At 51.6% G+C, this 19,192-nt stretch overlaps 1 protein-coding gene across 4 annotated transcripts in view; it reads left to right on the top strand.

The window, feature by feature from the left end:
- Positions 1–19,192, top strand: part of TRAM2 (translocation associated membrane protein 2) — a 78,362-nt gene that overhangs the window by 54,225 nt on the left and 4,945 nt on the right. For all 4 annotated transcript variants that reach the window (XM_039529090.1, XM_039529089.1, XM_039529091.1 and 1 more), the window contains 9 exons: positions 1,819–1,882; positions 8,116–8,225; positions 8,505–8,621; positions 13,651–13,709; positions 15,229–15,313; positions 15,755–15,825; positions 16,645–16,749; positions 17,917–18,060; positions 18,842–19,005. In XM_039529090.1, the coding sequence (XP_039385024.1) occupies positions 1,819–1,882; positions 8,116–8,225; positions 8,505–8,621; positions 13,651–13,709; positions 15,229–15,313; positions 15,755–15,825; positions 16,645–16,749; positions 17,917–18,060; positions 18,842–19,005 (919 nt within the window). The remainder of the gene's footprint in view (positions 1–1,818; positions 1,883–8,115; positions 8,226–8,504; positions 8,622–13,650; positions 13,710–15,228; positions 15,314–15,754; positions 15,826–16,644; positions 16,750–17,916; positions 18,061–18,841; positions 19,006–19,192) is intronic.

Raw genomic sequence — 19,192 nt, 5'->3', positions numbered from 1 at the left:
GACCCAGGGATGTGGCTTCCCAATCCCAGCCTTCCAGAGTTCTGGCCTTCCTCCCCGCACTGGGCAGCCCTTGCTCAGCCCGTCTCAGCACCCTCCTGAACCCCAGAAGGCTCTTAGAGTAGCCAGCTTGCCAACAACTGAACTCACGTGAGATTTCAAGGAGCAAAGAGACCATGCACAGATGCTGGATGGACACTTGGGGTTAACATGCACAATACAGACACATCATTTTGAAAAATCGTAACCCTGGTATCCTTGAGGTTTTCCGAGCAGGCTAGAATTAACCCTGAGGTGCTTTCCAGGATGTATCTATAGATGTGTGCCATCTGCAACAGCTTCAATTTGATTCCTAAAGCTGCTTTTCCTCCCCACCCAAGGAGTCTTAACAAGCATCTGCCGCTCTCCTCAGTGGTTCTGGCATGGCTAATCCCTGTGTCTGTCACCAGTAGGAGGGATTATTGTAAAGATCTGCTGGCGAAATCTGTTTACAATCTACAGCAGTTTGCACCCAGCACAGGGCTGAGGTTATTCTGGGGAGCCTGGACATGCATTTGTGAACCAAAGCCAGCTAAGGTACTGTGCTGGTGTCCCTAAGAGCTGATTAAAACCAAATAGTTTTCAAAGTCAAACACTATAATGTTTTAGCCCTCTGGTTCCTCCCCTTTTTAAGAGCAAGAGGCTGGGGTGGGTGGGTGAGGGCCTGACCCTCAGCCTGATGTATTGCTCAGTCCTTTGGGGGCTTTGTCACGCTATGACTAGAAATCCTGGCTCCTCCTTACAAGGCTCCGTGTAAAGCATCCTTAGACTGAACCGATCTTGCGTGATCACAACGTGCAAGGACGAATGGAGCATGCTTCATCCTGAAGGACTTGGGAGCACTTCAGAGAGACGGACAAACGGGGCACGTCAGGGCTCAGGGAGTGTAATTCCGTCCTGATCACTAGTCGTCACAACCTGTCTGTAAGTCTGTCCCTTCCCTGCGCTTCCCAGTGGGGCGCTTTGTTTCTTAGTCCGGCTGTTGGCATGGCTGCTCCGTAGTTAAGTTTAAATCCAGTTTAAGTCCCCTCCGTGATGTGACATCATGACTAGAATGTGGTCCCGTCTACCCCTTTGCCATTTCCCTTTTAAGCTTAGTCTTTTGCAGCAAGGTGAAGGCCCCAAAGAAACAGCTGATGCCTCCTGTTTACCCACAGAAGTGGTGCAGCGGGGGGGCAGCGTAATCTCCTCCCCCATGCTGCCCTGCTGGTATGTCTCAACCCTGATTTTAAGGGATCTGCTCTAGGCGATGAGCTGCGATGATTAACAGGGGAGCTAATAGTGGTGTCGGACTTCACCTGCAAACTGGATCGGACTGAAAGTACCAGCCTTGCCCCAGGACACCAGCAAATCATAGTCTCCACCCATCTAGTCTCATAAATCAGTTTAGACTGTTGGCTGAGCAGAGGATCTGGGCTTAACCAGCATGCACTGCAGTGTGATTGGGGTTGGGACGTGTGACCTGGGGGGGAAGAGGTTGCTGACAGGACTGGACTTTGTCTCCTGAACCGAGTTCCTTGTGATTGGTTACTGAGCAGTCGGCTTTGTGGAGCAAAGGCAGCTGGCTAGGAAGAGGCAGAGGGATACAAACAGATGTAGCTGGCTCTAAACAGGGGACCCTTTGCCATGAGCCGTACAGAGCTGGGATTTCAGTGGGGACGGTTCCTACAGGGTGGATTGTTCTGACTGGGATATGGGGAGGGGGGGAGGGGAACCTATACCTGGTTCATTGAAAATACTATGATTTGCTTTAACCAGGTGTGGTTTTTTTGTCTTTAACAGGCGACAGCCAAGACTGCCTTCCTATTCATCTTACCTCAGTACAACATTAGCGTGCCTACAGCAGGTAAGAGCATCCACACCAAAGCAGCAGCCCTGCATACAAAACCTCGGCAGGACCTCAGCAGACTGTGCCACTCGCTCTCATTACTAAGCATCCCCAGCTGCTTGGGATAGTCTCTGTCATGAATAGTTAGTAAAGGGTTAAAGCATAGTACCTGGTGGGCACCTGACCTGAGGACCAATCAGGGAAGAGATTTTGAAACTCCTAGGAGGGAACTTTTTCTCTCTGTTTGGGGGGGTCTTTGTCTTTGGCCGTTTGGAGTTCAAGAGACCAGACGAGTTAAGCAAGTCCCTACAAGTTCCACCTTTCTGAACTAATTTCTTCTAGTCAAGATAGTGAGTATTAGAAAGATACTTGTGTCCTTATCTAATAATCCTATGTTTGCAACTCTGTGTGTTTGTTATTGATTATTCTTAATTCTGCTTGTACTGGTTGTACTGAGAAAGAGAGAGGATTCTCTCCAGAACTTAGCAAGGTTATACCCTATGAGTGCCCAGCTTGGATTCATAGAGTTTCTGTATTTTCTTTTTGTTCTCTTAATAAATTCTTTTCTTTTCTTTGGACTTGGTTAATTCCTTCCCTTGGGGAAATTCAGGGGAAGGGGAGGGGGAAGTGGGCTGCTTCCCTGTGTGTAGAGATTCAAGGGGTTTGAATCTGGGTTCCCCAGGGGAAGCTTGGGGGACAGGCAGTGTGTTAGACACTTTAACCTGACTGGTGGCAGCGAGAAGGAATCCTACCCTAAGGGTTAGGGTGGGGAAGACATGCTGGTCCTCACTTTGATTCAAAAAGAGTTCTAACAAAGAACACAGACAAAGGCTTCCCTCCACAGAGATTTGAAATTATCTCGTCTCTGATTGGTCCTTTGGTCAGGTGGTCACCAGGTACTGCATGTTAACCCTTTACAGGTAAAACAGACTTTAACCCTTAGTCTCACATTCCATAAACGTACGTGACACGGGGGATTTTCTCATAGTAAAAAAGCTACTTTAAAAAAACCAGGCTAGCAGTTAGGGAGCAGCTCAGTTACTGTTTATCTGGGCTGTTAATCCTCATGCATCAGGGCATAAACGTCCCACTAGCTGGGGTCAGGAAGAAAATTTCCCTAATGACACATAGTAGTAGTAATGCTTCTTCCATCCTTCTCCCACAAAACCACTTGGCCAAACCAATTGGGGCACTTCACAGCATAATCCTCCCAAACTGTCTTAACGTTCGACAAAAAATAATTGCCTGGCTCTATGCACGGGGTGTTTTTATTGTCTGCTAAGGAGCATTTGGTTGAGACAGCGTGTTGGACTGCACGAGCTATTGGCCTGTTCCGGTTTGGCAATTCCTACAACTTTTAATTCTTGATGTAGTTAGTTGCCGGGTGGAAAGAAAAAGAAAGGAAACAAGATCACTGAAAAACATTATTGTGTAAATGAAGTCAGATGTGAGTGCCCCAGTAAAAGAAATGCAGCACAATCTACCATGTTCCGTTCAGTTTCTGATCATCCTCGCTGCTGGAGATGGAAAAGATCTATTAGGCTGTCTTGCCCGTCTCTTACCCCGAGCTCTTCCTACAGTATCTCTTCCAGTGCTCTGTCCAGTCTTGCTTTCATTGTCCTAAGTAATGACCCATCTGCTGTGTTCTCTGGGAGACTAGGTTTAAGCATTCACTATATGTAGCTTGGTTAAGTGGTGCCTGAGGGGATGTGTGTGTGGTGTGTGGCAATCTGCAGATAGCCAAGGAAGGAAAGGAGTTGTGGGAACTAAGGGCTGGTCTGCACTGAAATGTTACATCTGCATAGCTACCACTGGGCGGGGCTTGAAAAACTCACACCTCTTAGATCTCAAGTTAATTTAATCCAACACCTGTGTAGACAGCCCTAGATCAGAGGAAGAATTCTTCTGCCAGTCCAGCCACCACCTCTCCGGGAGGTGGATTAACTAGAGCGATGGGAGAATCTCTCCCTGTCGCAGTCGTTGGTGTCTACACTGAAGTGTTGCAGCTGTGTTGCCATGGCATTTGGAGTGAAGACATAGCCTAATGGTGTGGGCTATAAGTAAGGCTAATGAGATGAAAGGGAACCGTTTCTGATCATGACATTAATGTTTAGGCTAGAAGGGACCACTCTGATCATCTAGTTTGACCCGTATCGCACAGGCCAGAGAATTCCACCTCAGAGCTACCATTCATGCCCTAATCCTAGTCCTTCCTGTTGATGTGACCCCATAGTCATAGGCGCCGACTCCAGGGGTCCTCCAGGGCTGAAGCACCTACGGAAAAAATTACTGGGTGCTCAGTACCCATCAACAGCCAAGCCGCCATCCTGCCCCCCCAACTCCTGCCCACCAGCAGCCCCACCGATCAACTCCTCCCCCCCCCCCCCACCAGCTGTTCCAGGGTGTGCACGAGGTGCTGGGAGAGAGAGGGAGGAGCAAGGATAGGGTGCGCTCGGAGGAGTGGGCAGAAAGAGGTGGGGAAAAGCCCGGGAAGGGGTGGGGTGGGCAGGGCTGGTGCAAGGATATTTTGTTCCCTAGGCGAAACTTCCACCTTACACCCTCCCGCCCCCCCGCACATCGGTTCATTGAGGGGCCTGAGGGGCAAATCCCAACAAGCCTTTATAGACCCCAGGGGCCAGCCGTGCCCAGAGGCTGCTCCCCAGACCAGGTTCCCCCCTCCCCGCCCCCTGAATTCCCCTGGAGGGTGCACAGCCCCCCTGCCCGGCAGCCCCTGCTCTGAGTCCACTCACTGGCTTTGCTGGGCTTGGGCTGCTGCAGCAGCTTGGCAGGGAGGAACCACCTCCGGAGGCACTGGAGAGCCAGAGTGTCGGCTTGCGGGGGCAGCGAGCCCCAGCCATGGAGGAGCTGGCGCGGTGCAGGGGGGTAGCAGCCCTGCAAAGGCGGCGGTGCCACCGCTAGTGGGGAGCAGCCGCACCCCCACACACACCCCTCCTGCCCAGGCTGTGGCCCGGTGCTCTCTTCTCTTCCCTCCCCCCCACACATTTGAGTATAACTCTGTGGTCCTACTGTAATTATGCAAAGTGTGGGCCATTAATGATGGCTTGGAATCTTTATGGCTCCTATTGACTAGGACAATTGACTGTAAATGGCCCTGTTTACCTGGTAGGCCAGCCCCTGGGTAAGGAAAAATGAGGTCTTGCAGTGAGGTGACCATGTCACCTGATACTGGAATCCATCTTAAACCTGGTGCTTTTCTATTTAGAAGGAGGGGTGGGGATCCAGAGAGACAAAGCATTCCCACCTTGTGCCAAAGCTATAAAACGGGGTGGAGCAGGACAAAGGGGGTCCCAGTCATCAGAAAGTCCCTGCTTTTCACCTAAGATGCCTGCTGGAACTAACAAGGACTGCACCAGGGGAAAGGATTGGGCCCAGATTAGACAGGAGTCTAGTCTGTGAAAGAAGCTTATTGGAACATCTCTGAGGGTGAGATATTACCTGTAATCAGTTTCTTAATGTATTAGGCTTAGACTTGCGTGTTTTGTTTTATTTTGCTTGGTAACTTGTTCTGTCTGTTATTACTTGAAATCACGTAAATCCTACTTTTTATACGTAATAAACTCACTTTTGTTTATTAATGAACCCAAAATAAGCAATTAATACCTGGGGGAGCAAACAGCTGTGCATATCTCTATCAGTGTTAGAGAGAGCGGACAATTTATGAGTTTACCCTATATAAGTTTTATACAGAGTAAAACGGATTTATTTGGGGTTTTGACCCCATTAGGAGCTGGGTGTCTGGGTGCTGGAGATAGGTGACCTGCTGAGCAGTTTTTGATTAAGTCTGCAGCTTTGGGGGCATGGACCAGACCTGGGTCTGTGTTGCAGCAGGCTAGCGTGTCTGGCTCAACAAGGCAGGGTTCTGGAGTCCCAAGCCAGCAGGGAAAACAGGCTCAGAGGTAAATTAAGCACATCAGGTGACAGTCCCAAGGGGGTGTCTGTGACCGGACCCGTCTCAGTGATGTAGTCAAGCAGGGTCTGTACACAGCTGATTGCTTTGAGACACTGGTAGTGATTTTAAGTGAGTTTTAAGTGTGGTGGCTGGAGAACAGTCAAAGTGGTTACTGGTTTGTTATTTTCTGTTTGCTTATTTCGGGAAAGGGAAGTAGGAACATAAAAACAGGAAAATGAGTGAAAGCGATGAAGTGATTGCAAAGTTGGAGCTTTTTAGCTGCAAGTTATAGAAAAGGAGAGGGCGCACCAGAGATTAATGCCACTGAAAGAACTGGAGATAAAAGAGAAAGAAAGAGTTAGCCGGAGAGGAGGCTGCACACAGAAGGGCTATGGAGGCAAAGGCAGCCAGGGAGAAAGCTGCACACCAGCAAGTCCTGGAACTCAGGCAGCTGGAGACTGATGAAAAAAGGTAGGATAAGGAGTGAAAGAGGTAGCAAGCCCTGGAGTTAAAAGACAAAGAGCTTGAGGCCCAGAAACAGGCTCAAATTGAAGCACAGAAAGCTTCCCCAGAGGAGAAGGAAAGAGAGAGGTGGCTAGCCCTGGAGTTAAAAGACACAGAGATTGAGGCCCAGATTGCAACCCAGAAGCATGAACTGATTGTAATGGAGTGGAAGAGACAAAACCCTTCAGCAGCTGGCTCCACTTCCCAAAAAATCCACAAATGGGAACGGGTATGCCCGCAGTATGATGAATCCAGTGATATTGCTGAATATTTCATCACCTTTGAGAGACTCTGCACTCTCCTTGTGATTCCTGAAGATTAAAAAATGACTAATTTGGTTGCAAAATTGACTGGGAGAGCTCTGGACATATTCAATAAGATGCCTATTGACGATGCTTCAAACTATAGTAAATCTAAGGAACTTGTTTTGAAACAGTTCCAGATTACACCTGAAACCTCTGCCAAGATCCTGGCTCCTCAGCTGGGCAACCGGTCAACCATGGTCCCCATGGGTTGCTAAGTGGGTTAGGCTTTTTGGGTGCTCATGAGAAATGGGCTTTGGGCTTGACCATCTGCTCCCCCCTCCATCTCGGCTGTTGTGTGCTAGTGACTCTCTCGTGGGGGTGGGTGTAGCTTGGGGAGGAATAGCTCAGTGGTTTGAGCGTTGGCCTGCTAAACCCAGGGTTGTGAGTTCAATCCTTGAGGGGGCCACTTAGGGATCTGGGGCAAAAATTGGTCCTGCTAGTGAAGGCAGGGGGCTGGACTCGATGACCTTTCAAGGTCCCTTCCAGTTTTAGGAGATTGGTATTTCTCCAATTATTACCTTTAGCTTTAGTGGGGGAAGCCTGTGGCTCCAGGTCAGCAGTGAACTCTACCCTCTAGCCCTGGGTCTGGGCTGAGGCACCAGCAGGGGTTGGGCGAGGGACACCTTCACTTGGAATCTGAATAGTGAGAAGTCACTGGTCTCTCGCTCTTTGAACAGTGACTACTGTGAGCTGTGGAATTAAAACCCTCTCTTATAAGAGTCCCTTATCAGGTGGTTCTGTCTGTCGTGTGGGTGGTATTCCAGAAAACCCGCCCCAGGAGCCAGGCTTGCTGGAGGACTGTCCTGCGAGTGGTAGTTGTCACCCAGCTGCACTCTTTTGTGACTGGGTGTGGTTCCCCTCCCTGCCCCCTTTTGGGTGATGCTTAAAACATCCAAGGGATAAATCTGAATCTGGCTGTCTTATGGCCCTCGTAACCATAGTATCTGAGCACCAACACTCCTGTGAGGCAGGGCACTTTCCCACAGCCCGGGAAGGCCGCAGCCATCTAGCGCTGCCGTGTGTGTTTCTAGTCCCAAGGGAACAAGGGTGCCATTGACAGGGCCTCACTTTGACTTCTGTCAAAAGGAAGGATGGCCCAATGGATAGGCTGCTAATCTGGGACTCAGGAGACTTGGGCTCCCGTGCTGGCTGTGCCACGGACTTCCCGTGTGTCCTTAGTCACTTGGTCTCTCTGTGCCTCAGCTCCCCATGTGTACAATGGGGATAATAGCACTGCCCTGCCTCCCAGGGGTGTTAGGAGGATAAATCCATTGAAGACCGCAAGGCACTAGGGAGCTGTATCTTAGCTCAGCTATGTGTCAGTGTGCGGGGAGCTTTCCCTGCCGCTGCCCATGCTGGGCCCCGATGAAGAGAGGCCTCCAGGCTTGGCATCCAGCTTATTTTTTTTAAAAATCACTTCATCTCTGGGTGCCTTTAAAACCCAACCCCTGCCCCCATCTTTGGCGTCGGGAAAACAACGGCCTCTTGGCCTAGCCCCAACGGCTGCAGTGATGATGTTTGTCTCTCCCCAGACGGCGAGCTAGTTCACTACCGCTATGGGCTAAAGGACTTGATCACCATCCTCTTCTACATCTTCATAGCAATCATCCTGCATATGGTGTTGCAGGACTACGTCCTGGATGTAAGTTCTGCTTCGGTTCTGAGGGAAAATCCCTGGAGGGCCTCTAAAGAGCCCGCAGGTCTCTATGTTTAGTCTTAGTGGCCGCAGCTGGCCTCTGCATGCTGGCCGACCTTTCTGTGCTGGTTGCTTTGATCGGGGCGGCGGGGGGGTGTCTCTAGGGCTGACATGGTGGCAGGTGAGGTTTCACTTCAGGGGCAGGAGGGAGTGGCTGGTGTTGAGGAGTGAGGAGGGTGAACTGGCGGCATTGTGGTTTATGCCCTCTTATTATTTTTCCCCTAGAAAATCAACAGGCGGCTCCATCTCTCCAAGGTCAAACACAGCAAGTTCAACGAATCGGGGCAGCTGGTAGCATTCCATCTCACCTCCATGATCTGGTGCTTGTATGTAGTGGTGACGGTAAGCGATGGCCGAGGGCCCAGCCGAGACGCGGCACGGTCCATTTCAGATTTCCTTTTACAGAGATTGGGCCTAGGTTGAAGTAGTCTGCAGCAGATACCTGCTCGCATGGGTACTTTAGCAATCCCTCTGCTGGGTGTTTTCTGTGCATGTTGGTTTGAGGCAGGCACTGCCCATGCTCTCATTGGTAGGAATCCCTCCAAAGTTACTGACTGTGCGGGGTTGGGGAGTCTCAAGAGAGCAGGCAACCGGACTCCAGAGCCGCACGTGCAGTGGAGGCTCCGTGTACTGCTTGGCGAGCTGGACTTGGTCTCTGTCAGAGTTCGGGGATTGCACGGCAGAAGGAAAATTCTGTGTCCGTTTCACTGAGCTAAAAACGGGCTTGAATGAACTCAATTTGAGAGTGAATCGTGCAGTCGGTGCGGCAGCAACTGTGCTGTTCATTTTGACATTGCATTTAATTGATTTGAAGCTGTCTTCAAACCTTAAGTTGTCAATGTGACACCAACTCTGTATTGACGTAATAATAATCATAATAAATTCCTGCCTTTTATATAGCACTTTTTATGACCAGCTCGCAAAGCACACAATGAAACTGCATTGTAGAAGTTGTCATAGGGAGCACTGGAGGATCTTGGCACCTTGGGGAGGAGTAGGAGACAGTTTGGGACCAGCCCATGGAATGAGCACATTAGCTGGGTGTTTCTGCAAAAACTGTCAGCAGTGAGACAGCAGCGCTGTCATTTAAACTGTCACTTCAGGATTCAGAGTCCACGCACGCACGGTGAATGGGACACTTAACCCCTCTAAGCTGTTGTTTCAGGCTGCTGGCAGACTCAGGCAGACGTAACCATGTCAGTTTACATTTGGTTCATGTTTTCAAGGTTGTCTTTGCAAGCATGAAGGCTACAAACACAGGATGAAATTCTGGCCCCACTAAAGCCGAGGGAAGTTTTGCCGCTGACTATAAGGGCACCAGGGTTTCACCTAGCCTGTGTTGTAGGGAAAGATTCTGGAGCACATTTCTATGACAAGTGGAAGATTCTCAGGCAAAACCCCTAACCATGGAATTGCATTGTATCCTGGGCCCTGCTTTACAATCCCTTGGCAGGCTGCTCTCTCCCCCTCTCTGGGAAGCCTGTTGTTCTGGCTTTCTGCTATGTGAGGCCCCTTTATTCAAGATGAGAAAGCTGGAAACGTTCAACCAACGGAGCCATCTGATCGACGGGAGCCAACACATAGTACTGTATAGTCAACAAAGCTGCTGCAAGGAGTAGCTGTGGGTGGGGCTAGCTGTGTGCATTTTAGCAAGAGCAGATCTCTTAACCCAGGATACCAAAGCCCCTGGAATGAGCAGAGAGACGGGGATAAACTCTGCTAAAGACGGTTAAGGTCTCTGAACTCCAAGTGTCTTAGTGCCAATTGCTATTCTGCTCACATTCTGATTCCAAGCTGGGGGAGCAGCACAGCATAAAAGACTGGAGATGCCAGGAGACTTTAATATGCATGAAAATGTAAACTGACTTTCCACTGGATTTGGATCAGTTTGCTGGGGGGCAGGGGGCTAGATAAAGCAGAGGCATTGTGCAAACATACTGTAATACGCGGGTTTAAAGCATTAGTCAGTGTCCCCCATCCAAGCCCCCGTCTCCCCCCGAAAAATCCCAAACCGAAACCTACATAATTTCAACTTTAATGCCACAGAACATAAATGCAGTGGACAAAAGTCAGGCAATGCAAAAGTTAAGGATCTTCCTGCCAAGGCTAACTCAGCCGGGTGTGTGTGGAGGGGAGGTATGTTTGGATTGCTCTTAAATACAGGTCCCACACAAAAAAAGCTTCATGCAAAGAATTGAAAGGGTGCTAACAGTTACTAGAGAGAGTTACCACTTTAACCACTTAATTGTATTAAGCCTCTCATATCTCCCAATGTCAGGAATGCCCCAGTATGTGGTATCCAGCCAGTGCTGGATAGTAACTTACTATTCACTGTTGCAAATTACATGCGACTCCAGCCCCTCGGTAAATAACCCTAAACTCCATCTACAGCACCTGCGCCAGCACCCTAGCACCCATGTCCTTCCCAGCAGGCTGACAGCTGCATGCTACCTCGGGCCCCAGCTCCACCTCCAGAACGGCTGGCTCCACCCCAGTTTTACCCCTCCAGATGTAACTCACCTCCACAGTGCTGGGCCCCAGCCTGAGGGAGGTGGGTATCAGGAACCTGCCGTGGGTGGGTGGGAGATGGCTGTGACCAAGGAACTGCCTGTTCTCCCCTGTTAAGAATTAGCCAGGGTGTAAGGGGTTAATGTTCTTGTTGCTCACTATCTCGTGGGGGGGGGGAATGGGGACACTTTATTTAAAAAATAAAAATAAAAAGCAGGTTCACTGTAATTTTGTTTCTGACCCAGGTAATTTCCCAGCCTGGCGTAATGGGCTCAGGGCTCCCAGTGCCTCTTTCATTTCCAGTTAATTAAAACCACCGAGTAAATGTTCCTTTGGGAGCTTCACCTCGCCCTGCCAGCCCCTCCCGACCTGCACTGCTTCGCAAGCCAATCACGGGGCATCCCTCTCTCTCAGCCTGTATTACTTTAAAGTCCATTCATTCCTGAGACGCCTGTGGCTGGCGGATGCTCCTGTGAACGATATGGGGCCTGGGCCATTGAAATAGGTGGCAAAGCGACCGTTGGCTTTGCATCCGCCCTATGGCGCCTGTTCTCTCGCTGCTGGCAGTGGCAACCCTGTCTCTTGTCAGCGCAGCATTAACCCTTTGGAGACTGCCCATGTAGGTACCTATTTCTGCTCCCCTCTCCCTCCCACCAGGAAAGGCTGGTGTCTGTAGGGTTAAAAAGACTTTGTCCATCCTCCAGCATCTCTTATGCCCCCTGAGAGCGAATTAGCGGCATCCCTCTTGTTTGAGTGCTTCACGGCTACAGTCTCCTCACCCGCCAGCACCATCCTGCTTCAGACATTTCCATTAGCCGGGGGTGGCAGGACTGGTAGGCAGGGGGGCTAGAGCCCCTGCAATGGAAATATTGTGGGGCCGCTGCCCCTGCATCAGCCCAGGTGGATTGGGAGGGAGGGGGTTGCAAAGGTGAGGGCTGAACCCAGAGGGGCTAGAATTGCTGCTTCAGGGCCTAGGACCGGGCCGAGAAGCTGAAATGGAAGCCCCAGGACTGTCCTTCCAAGCCTGAAGCTGGCTGCCCGCTCCCACCCCTGGCCAAGTCTCAGTACCTCCCCATACTCCTCCTTCTATTCCTCTGTCCCCTTCCCCCATTTTGCAGGGAGCTTCCGCCCTCCTGCCTCTAACTGGGGGCTGCAGCCTCCTCTGTAAACATCCCAAGCTGCTGCTGTGCCAGGGAGCCCCGAGGGGCGGGCGCGCCAGCTGACTGAAAGAAGCTTCTGAGCTTTCTCACTGTGTGCTCTGTCCCCCAGCCAGCCCCTCTCTCTGGCTCCACGGTGGTTTTGCAAAGAAGACGCTGTAAATGAGGGTGAAGTGTCAGAGCTGGCCCTGGCTGCCTGTTTCGCCTCCAGATCCCAACTTCCCCCCAACTTCAATTTGGCCCCAGGTGGAATTATGTCCGACAAAGCCAAGATCTGTTGGGCTCCAGGGTGCCTCTGTTCTCCCGCACTTTCCGTAAGGGAGGGGGAGTTGATGGGAAGAGATTTCCCTTTGGTTTAAGGTGACCAGACAGCAAGTGTGAAAAATTGGGACGGGTGGGGGGTAATAGGAGCCTATATAAGAAAAAGACCCAAAATTGGGACTGTCCCTATAAAATCGGGACATCTGGTCACCCTACTTTGGTTTGGGAGTGTGGGCTTGTCTACATGGTGAGAAAGTTAGTGTGCACCCCAGCCAATCTGCACTAACCCCGTGTGGACACTCTTACTCTGCACTAACAGCGCCTCAGTGTGCTTCAGCTTAATACGCTTCCAAGGTGCCCAGTCAGTGTGTCCCCATGAGGATCTAGCGCAAGGTAGCTATTACGCTGTAAAATCACACCCTGGCTTAGTGCACACTAGCTGCTCCGTGCAGACAAGCTCCAAATATTGAGCCACTTGTATCTCACAATTCCAAAGCAGCCTGCAGTGTTGAAGACACATGTCTGGCAAACCGAAGGAAATATGGATTCCATGCAAAGATGCTGCATTAAAAGAGCACTCAAGTTTGCAGAGCAAAGCACTATAAAATAAACCGGGGACTGTCCAAGTTCAGGTTTCCTGCACAAGCATTATTATTTATTTGTATCATCCTAGTATCCCGGAGCCCCAGGCAAGGACCAGGAGCCAGGACCGCATTGTGCTAGGCACAGTGCAAACACAGACTGAAAAGAGCGTCCCTGCCCCAAAGATCTTACAGTCCAAGACAAGTGACCGCAGAGGAGCACAAAGAAACACTGAGACATAACTTGAACTTCATCCCTTTGGGCTTATGATGGATTTTAATTACAAAATCGCATCCGGTTACCTCTACCGGACCCAGAGCTCGTTCAGTGCGCTGGCCGGATAGTGCACACTGTTGTAAGCCATTTATAGCTTGGTGGAATCTTTCACTGGATCCCTAAAAGGCAAATGGGACCATCTCTGTCCTTGAACTGTCAGGTTTCTGCCCTTTCCCACTGAGAGATTAGCTGGGCTGCAGCAGCTTCATCACAGAAAACGCTCCCTGCGTACAAAAATGGCTGAAGAAGTTTAGCCCAATCTTTATTTCAATTCCCCTTCAGATGCAGAGGAGACCTGGAGAGGTGCAGCCCCGTTATGTGGAAGTTGGACAAAGTTATTAACAGCCGTAAGAGGCCTATTAGAATGGCAGTGTTCTGGCAACCTTAACGCTGGCCTTACCTAACGTGCTTCAGCTTGTAGTAATTGCAGCCGCTCTGAAAGGATCCAGCCTCCAGACCCCGTTTCTCATTATTGACCCGGCATTTAGCCCGTGCGGTTAGAACTGGCACTGACGTGGGTAACCCCTGAGCCGACACGGGCCGATGATTTCTTCTGCTTAGAACTTGCCTCTCCTCTTCTCTTTCAGGAAGGATACTTATCAAACCCGAGAAGCTGGTGGGAAAACTACCCTCATGTTTTTCTCCCGTAAGCGCTCTGTTCTTCAGCTGACCGCTTCCTTCCTCTTTTTAGGTTAATGTGGGGACGTGGCGTGGGAGTCAGTGCCATGTGAATAGGCAGCATTTACCTTGCTGTGTATTTTCAAAGCACTGTGCAAAGGATCCCACAGCCCCTTCCCATGCTGGGATTTCCGGTAAACCCTGCTTTCTACAAAGGTCTTGGGGGACATTTGGAATCTTAATACAAATTCAGGGGGTGGCGGGGGGTGGGCATTGTGTGATCAGGCACTTCAGAGCACGTCTGCCCCGGTGGTCTGGGACCCGAGAGGCCTGGGTTCAGTTCTGAGCTCCCAGTGACTTCGGGCAAGTCACTTAACTTCTGTGCCTCAGTTTCCCATCTGTAAAATGAGGGATAATTCTCCCCTTCTCATAGGGATGCTGTAACAGTGAATTTGGGAAGGTTTGTGAGGATGGGGGATAGATAAGTACCCAGCCAGAAAGAGGGAGCTCCAGTCAGTATATAGCCATGGGTTCAGAAACTCAGGAGTCATCTGTCCACTCATTAGGATGCTAATGGGGGCAGAGAAGTTGGGATTTGCCCAGCCACTCAGCAGCAGAGCTGGGGTTAGAAGTCAGGAGGTTCCTGGCTCCCACTTCCATGCTAAATCCCCAGGAGGAGCTCAGTGGGGTTAGGGGCTGGATGCAGGAATCCCTGGGTGGAATTTGCTGGCCTGTGTTAGCAGGAGGTCAGCCGAGGAGGTGACCACAGTGCTCCTCCTGGCCTTGAAATCTGTGACTCTACATTGTCCTGGCCCAGGACTCCTGGATCCCGTGAATGATTAAACCTTTATATCTGGCCCCTCCTTCCTATGTGCGCACTCCCCTGGCTGCTAGTGGGGAACAGGCTCCTAGTGTAGGTGCAAAACAGTCGGGCGTGGAGTGCTCTGCGGTGCCCCGTGCAGTGCAAACGGAGCTCTAGCACCCGCAGGCCAAATCCAGAACGAGTCTGAGGCTGCCAGGCCTGCCAGCAGACACCCAATGTTGCATTTTGGCTGCTGGCAAATTCTCCTCTCTCTTCCCTCCCATTCCTGGGGTGCCATAGCAATTAGCTCATGAAAAGCGGGAACCCCTTGACTTCTTTGCCTAAGGCCCTAGGCCAGTGCCGTTTTCCCAATCCTCAAATAAAAGATTAAAAAAACTAGCCCGATCCTGACCTTCGTCCCCAGACTGTTTGGGAACCTGCAGGCTCTCTGCCTTGCCCGAGGCTTCCGGGGAAAGTCAGCAGGGGACATACCCCCTGCTGAGTTAATTGGCGTAGTAGATCTGACAGTCTTCTCCCCCGGCGGGGACTGGGGTAGCTGGTCTGATTTCCAGGGGTCAGCTCGGGACATGTGCTTTCTGCTCAGAGGAGTTCTCCCCGCAACCCCCAAAGGGGTGATGCCCCATCCCAGTCCATCGTATGGGGAATATTTACACACCTTGAACTTCCAATCTGGAGCTCTGGGTTTGCCTGCTAGGCTTTCACCTGTCCTGTCCTTGCGTTTCAGGTTCCAGGTGAAGTTTTTCTACCTTTGCCAGCTGGCCTACTGGCTGCATGCACTGCCTGAGCTGTACTTCCAGAAGGTGCGCAAGGTGAGTGCCGGACAGGCGGCGCTGCAGGCTTTGCAAAGGCTGCCTCATCCGGTGGAACCACTGGCCAGCGGATTTGCAGTAGCTTTAAGAAGCAAAATGCCAGACTGCGTGCGTGGAACCTGGGGAGAAGTGCAAGGCTGGGAAAGGCACGGCTGCTGCACATTCCCCTTAGACTTACTGAGAGCGAGCTTGGCAGCTGCTTTCTCTCAGCTGGCATAGGTGCCCGTGCCACCACATTGCCTTTACACCTGGCCGATTAGGTGGAATCTTCACGGCCGCAGGATGACGTTGCATGTACCACTGGGAGCGCTCCACAAATCTTGGAGGAGCAGGGAGAGTCCCGGACTTACCTCCATGCTTTGCTGCTCCATTGTGTGCACTGATTCAGATTTCCAAGTGAGGACGGTTGAGCTTCATCTTAAATCTTTGTTCCTTTGCCAGGAGGAGATTCCTCGTCACCTGCGGTACATCAGCCTGTACCTGATGCATATAGCTGGAGCATACCTCTTAAAGTGAGTGTTGCGGAGTTTGTTTTATGGGGCCTGCTAAGAATGATGGGAAAATCCTGGTTTCTGGAGGGCGGGTGCTCAGTACTTGCTGAGGGTTGGGCAGCCAAGACCGCTAGTCGCTGTGAAAATCTTGGCCAACACATTGAGACTTGAGTAAGGGAGGTGATTTAAGAACCAGCAATAAATGCAACAAATGATTAGCCTGTGGAACTCCCAGCTACAGTGTGTTACTGAAGCCAACAGTTTCCAAGTAGGATAATAGCTACTCTTAGGAATGAAGATATTGTCATGTCACGTCAGCTAGGACGGATGACATGCCGGCACCTAATACTTTCAGAGCATCGTACAACGCAAACGTCTGCGAGCTGTCGGTCTCAGGCAGGAAGTTGTGATCCCCTTTTTGGTGTCAGGAAAGTCTTTCTCGCAGGGTTGGTATTGCACAGTTGGACAAATGCATTCTAAAGGCTTTCATACGCCCTCCTGTGAAGCACGCAGCCTATGTGAGAGGAAGCAGGGTCCAGTGACTAGTGCGCTGGACTACAATTCAAGAGACCTTGGCTTCTGTTCCCGGCTCTGCTACCGATCTGCTCAGTGATAGTGGGCTCTGTGCCTCGGTTTCCCCTTAAACTGTGTCCTGTCAATTTCAATTGTAACCTGTCTGGGGCAGGCATGTGTATGTCCAAGGCCCAGCATAACAGGGTCCTGATTTTGACTGAAGCATGAAGTCCGCCGAACAAACACCAAGTAGTGGTAATACGGTAGATGGCTGACTGGAGCTCAGGTCTGTTCCAGTATGGCAATGCCTCCGTCTTCTCTCTGTAGCCTAACCCGCCTGGGGCTCATCCTCTTGCTGCTGCAGTACTTTGCTGAATTCCTCTTCCACATGGCCCGTCTCTTCTACTTCACGGATGAGAACAACGAGAAGCTGTAAGTACGCCGAGCTGAGAGGAAAGATTCGCCCCTTGCCGGCCGGAGCTGTCATCAAATGGAGTCTAGGGGGAGCAGGGGAGTCTGTCTTCCTTCACCAGAACGGATCTGCAAGGGGTCTCTCACCTTGGGGCTGGAGGGGGAGGTCATGGGTGCTACAGTTCCTGACTAGCCTGTTGGGAGTGGGCTGGGAGATCGCCACAGCACAGGTATGAAGAGGGCACTCGAGGCCGGATTAACTCCAGGCTTGATTTGGTAGGTATAAGAACACCTGATCAGTGAAGGGCCTGGGACCTTGTGTAGTCATGTACGGTGGTGCAAAGTTGGGGAGGTGGTTTAGTCTAGTGGATAGACCATGGGCCTGGGAATCAGGAGACCTGGGTTCTATCCCTAGCTCTGCTGCTGGCCTTCTGAGAGAGATTGGGCCAGTCCCATCTTCTCCCCGTGCCTCTGTTACCCTCCCACCCTTTGTCTTGTCTATTTAAACTCATCAAGACATACTCTCGCTAGGTGTATGTGCAGGGCCTAGCACAGTGGGGCCCTGATCTCAGTTAGGGCAGCAGGGCGCTTTCCTAACACAGAGAAGAATGAATATAGAAAGATACTGGAATGGTGGTGACGTTTGATGCTCCTGTTGCAGTGGGGTGCATGACCACACACAGCAAAGGGCATCAGAGAATCGGACCCGAAGTCCCCCTGGGCCTGAAATTCACTAGTGCCAACTGTGGGCAAATGTGCCAGGAGACCCTACGCGCGCGCACCAAGTGATGTGCTCTGGAGTGGAAGGTTGATAGCCCTGAGGACTTAAGCTCTGCCCATTCTGTTCAGCACGGGCACCAGCCAACCTGCCTCCTGCTTGACTTGGCAGGACCATCTCACACGTGGCCTGTTCAGGCAATGGCACCCGTGCTGAGGCTGCAGGAAGGGGGCCGGCTGTGACAGTTGCATAGCACTCCTAGGCTGAAATAACCTCTCTTTACCCAAAGTTCAACCCTGTTAAAGGTGGGTCCCCATGAACAACGTGCTGCTCCTGGGCGTCTTGAGGCCGTTTCCTGGCCTGAATGTCTGTGTCTCGTGACTCCTGCTGCCCTTCTGGGTAGGCTGGGTGTGTGCCCCCACTGCGGATGGAGGCTCATCCCAATGACGTTCCTGTTTGAATTCACACAGGTTTAATGCCTGGGCAGTGGTGTTCGTGGTCACCCGGCTCTTCACCCTCACCCTTTCCGTGCTGGTCATTGGCTTTGGGCTGGCTCGGGTGGAGAACCAGGCATTCGACCTCGAGAAAGGAAACTTCAACACTCTGCCTTCCAGGTAAGACATGGCCACGTGCTGTTCCATCGGCTTCCTGCCCGTAGGCTGAAACGCTCTGCCGGATTGCTTAACGCGTGCTCACGTAGTCAGGAAGGGGGACTGATGAAAGCAGTAGGGATGCCCGTGTTCAGGTTCTCTACCCATCTACTCCCACTCGACTCCCCAGGCCTGGGCCTGTAAAGTCAGAGGGGTCTGAAAATCCAACTGTCTGCTGCTTGGAACTTCTCCCGTACCGAGGGTTCTGTAGATGCAACATAACGCTGAGCGAGCAAGCTGGATGCTAGGCTGTCTTGAGGCTCAGCAAAACTGTCTGAGAACCGTAGTGTGAAGAAAAGAAAAAATCCTTGTTTGCTCAGTAGAGGGATGAAGAGATCCCTCATATAAGGAGGTGGCACTTATGTACAATCCCTTTTCTAGCCATAACTGCAATTTAAGGGACCTGGTCAACATGAATCCTCCTTCTGTCTGGCCGTGTCTTCCCTCCTGGTGTCAGAGAGGAGCCTAGGGACGTGGCAGGCATGATTGTACCTAAGCAAAAATTGGCGGCAGGGCTGGCACCTGGGACAACTACTCCCTCCCCTCAGGTGTCCTCACAGGACTGGTCTGTGGGCTCTGGAGAGCACCGGGCTCTGTAGCATTGAGATCGCTGTGGTCTTTGGGTGTGAAGGGCCATTTACTAGCTGGCTTGGTTGGGTTTGGAAGTGGCTGCAGGGCTCCTGGCTGCAGCCTCTCTGCTCCGTTCTCAGCCTGACTCTTCTCTGCCCCCGCCCCCGCCCCCCAGGATGTTTGTGCTGTCCCTGGTGTGCCTCTTCCAGGCCTGGATGATGTGGCACTTCATCCGGTTCCAGCTGCGGCGCTGGCGGGAGTACCGGGACGAGCAGAGCGCTAGGCAGAGAGCAGCCGCCCTCACCAAACAGCAGTCCAAGCCTGTCAAGAGGGAGTCAGGTAAGTGCCAGGGTGGGGTGCTGAGAGCAGGGCCGTGTGTGGCTGAGCTGGGGGCGAGAGGTAAGGGCCCAGGCTGCCATCGGGTCCCTTCCTCTGCTGCAGAGGGATCAGTAATGGCCAGGAGCCATCGAGGCCCCAGCTTTGTCCTAGGGTTCCCAGCCAATGGGAGCTGCAGAGCTGTGCTCGG

The sequence above is a fragment of the Mauremys reevesii genome, linkage group 3 (assembly GCF_016161935.1).
Source record: "Mauremys reevesii isolate NIE-2019 linkage group 3, ASM1616193v1, whole genome shotgun sequence".
NCBI lineage: Eukaryota > Metazoa > Chordata > Testudines > Geoemydidae > Mauremys > Mauremys reevesii.
The sequence above is the reverse complement of the archived record's forward strand: the minus strand, read 5'-3'. Positions and strand labels throughout refer to the sequence as shown.